This window comes from Cebus imitator, unplaced genomic scaffold (genome assembly GCF_001604975.1).
Source record: "Cebus imitator isolate Cc_AM_T3 unplaced genomic scaffold, Cebus_imitator-1.0 Scaffold58, whole genome shotgun sequence".
Classification (NCBI taxonomy): domain Eukaryota; kingdom Metazoa; phylum Chordata; class Mammalia; order Primates; family Cebidae; genus Cebus; species Cebus imitator.
This window is the reverse complement of record NW_016107373.1, coordinates 860,486-862,694: the sequence shown is the minus strand read 5'-3', so window position 1 is coordinate 862,694 and position 2,209 is coordinate 860,486. Positions and strand designations below refer to the sequence as shown.

General features: G+C 44.7%; 1 protein-coding gene across 1 annotated transcript in view; it reads right to left on the bottom strand.

Annotated features, from left to right (window-relative positions):
- The window catches only part of LRP4 (LDL receptor related protein 4), a 68,339-nt gene that overhangs the window by 24,471 nt on the left and 41,659 nt on the right, over positions 1 to 2,209 (bottom strand). Inside the window, exon 23 of the mRNA XM_017529279.2 lies at positions 1,820 to 2,021. Within this exon, the coding sequence (XP_017384768.2) occupies positions 1,820 to 2,021 (202 nt within the window). The remainder of the gene's footprint in view (positions 1 to 1,819; positions 2,022 to 2,209) is intronic.

The window sequence follows — 2,209 nt, the reverse complement described above, 5'->3', positions numbered from 1 at the left end:
AAAACAAAACAAACAAAAAATGCAAATGTCAAGAAAGATGCATAAAAGCTGAGGAAATGTTCCTGATTAGTGATTAAAGAGACTAGATTAGCTGGGCCCAGCAGTGCATAGCTCCAGCTACTCAGGAGGCTAAGATGGGAGGATCACCTGAGCCCAGGTCAGCATGAGCAACATAGCAAGACTGCAGTCTCAAAAAAAAGAAAAAAAAAAGCTAGGTGTGGTGGCTCATGCCTATAATCACTTTGGGAGGTCAAGGCAGGAGGACTGCTGAGCCTAGGAGTTCAAGACCAGCCTAGACAACAAAGTGAGACCCCATCTCTACAAAGAATAAAAAAATTAGCCTAGTGGCTTCAAACTCGTAGGCTCCTGAGTAGCTAGGGTTCAGTAACGTATATCTGTGATCTCAGCTATGTGGAAGGATGCTTTGGGCCCAGGAGGTCAAGGTTACAGTGGGCCATGTTTGTGCCACTGCACTCTCACCTGGGCCACAGAGTGTCTAAAAAAAAAAAAATAAATAAATAAAAATTGGGGCCGGGCGCAGTGGCTGAAGCCTGTAATCCCAGCACTTTGGGAGGCCGAGGCGGGTGGATCACGAGGTCAAGAGATCGAGGCCATCCTGGTCAACATGGCGAAACCCCGTCTCTACTAAAAATACAAAAAATTAGCTGGGCATGGTGGCGCGTGCCTGTAATCCCAGCGACTCAGGAGGCTGGGGCAGGAGAATTGCCTGAACCCGGGAGGCAGAGGTTTCGGTGAGCCGAGATCGCGCCATTGCACTCCAGCCTGGGTAACAAGAGCGAAACTCCGTCTCAAAAAAAATAAAAATAAAAATAAATAAATAAATAAATAAATAAATAAAAATTAAAAGAGACATCATTACTAAACACAGTGGGTGATCCTAATCGGATGCTAGATTTAAAAAGTAAGGGGAGGAGGTATAAAGGACATTACTGAGGCAATTGGTAGTGAAATTGAACATAGACTATGATTAGACAGTAATATTGGGGCAGGCATGGTGGCTCACACCTGTAATCTCAACACTTTGGGAGGCTGAGGTAGAAGGATCCTTTGAGGCCAGGAATTAGAGACTAGCCTGGGTAATATAGGAAGTCTCTACCAAAAATAAAAGAGAAAGAAAAACTAGCTAGGCACAGTGAGCCAATATTGTACCACTGCACTCCAGCCTATGACTCTATCTCTAAAAAAAACGAAAACCAAACAAAAAAGACAGTAATATTGGATCAATAGTAAATTTCCTGATTTTGATCATTGTACTGTAGTGATGTAAGACAACATCCTTGCTTTTAGGAAATGTGCACAGGAATAGTTTGGAGTCAAAGGCAGGCTCTCTCCAATCTAATCTCAGATGGCTCCAAAAAATAATAGTGAGTGTGTACAAAAATAGAATGATAACGAAATACAGCAAAATTTTATTTATCTATTCTTTTTACTGTTCTTGCAACTTTTCTATAAGTTTGAAACTACACCAAAATAAAAACAGAGATCAATCGCAGGCCCATCATGGTGCAATTGGTAATTAACAAGCGTTAGTTGTGCTAGTTAACAAGAAAGTCTGTGCATTTCTACCTCCAGCCCATAATCTATACAAGTTCCTAGTTTCTTTTCACCGTCAACCAGCAGCCCCTTCCCACCCCTGCCCCCAAGCTCTGGAGAGCACCCACAGCCTCACAGAAACACTCCATGCCCCATGCTGGTCCCATAACCTCTGGGTCCTCTTATCTCCCATTAGCTGCCAGCCGAAAAGTACTGTCCTGGAGGCTGTTAAGGCTGTGGAAAAATGTTTTAGTGCCACCCTTACCTTCCTCTTGCTGCCATCCAGTCCAGCAAATTCAATTGTCTTCATGCCGGCGTCAGCCCAGTATAGCCGCTGGGACCCGTAATCAATAGCTAACCCGTTAGGCCAGGTCAGATTAGAAGAGATAATGACTTGGCGGCCCGAGGCATCCATGCCAGCTCGTTCAATCTTGGGGCTTGCACCCCAGTCAGTCCAATACATGTACCTGGGCAAAGGCAAGGGAGGTCTTACAAGCCAGTTAATATCCAGCAGGGACTCAGAGTACTAGGATCTCAGGGTTTCTGCCTGAAGTAGCTGCTTCAGCCTCCCGCTTCATTGTCCAACCCAGCCTTGGGCTCAGCGCAATCTCTGAACACCTTGTCTTCTATCACTATCAAAAGTACAGCGTCTTTT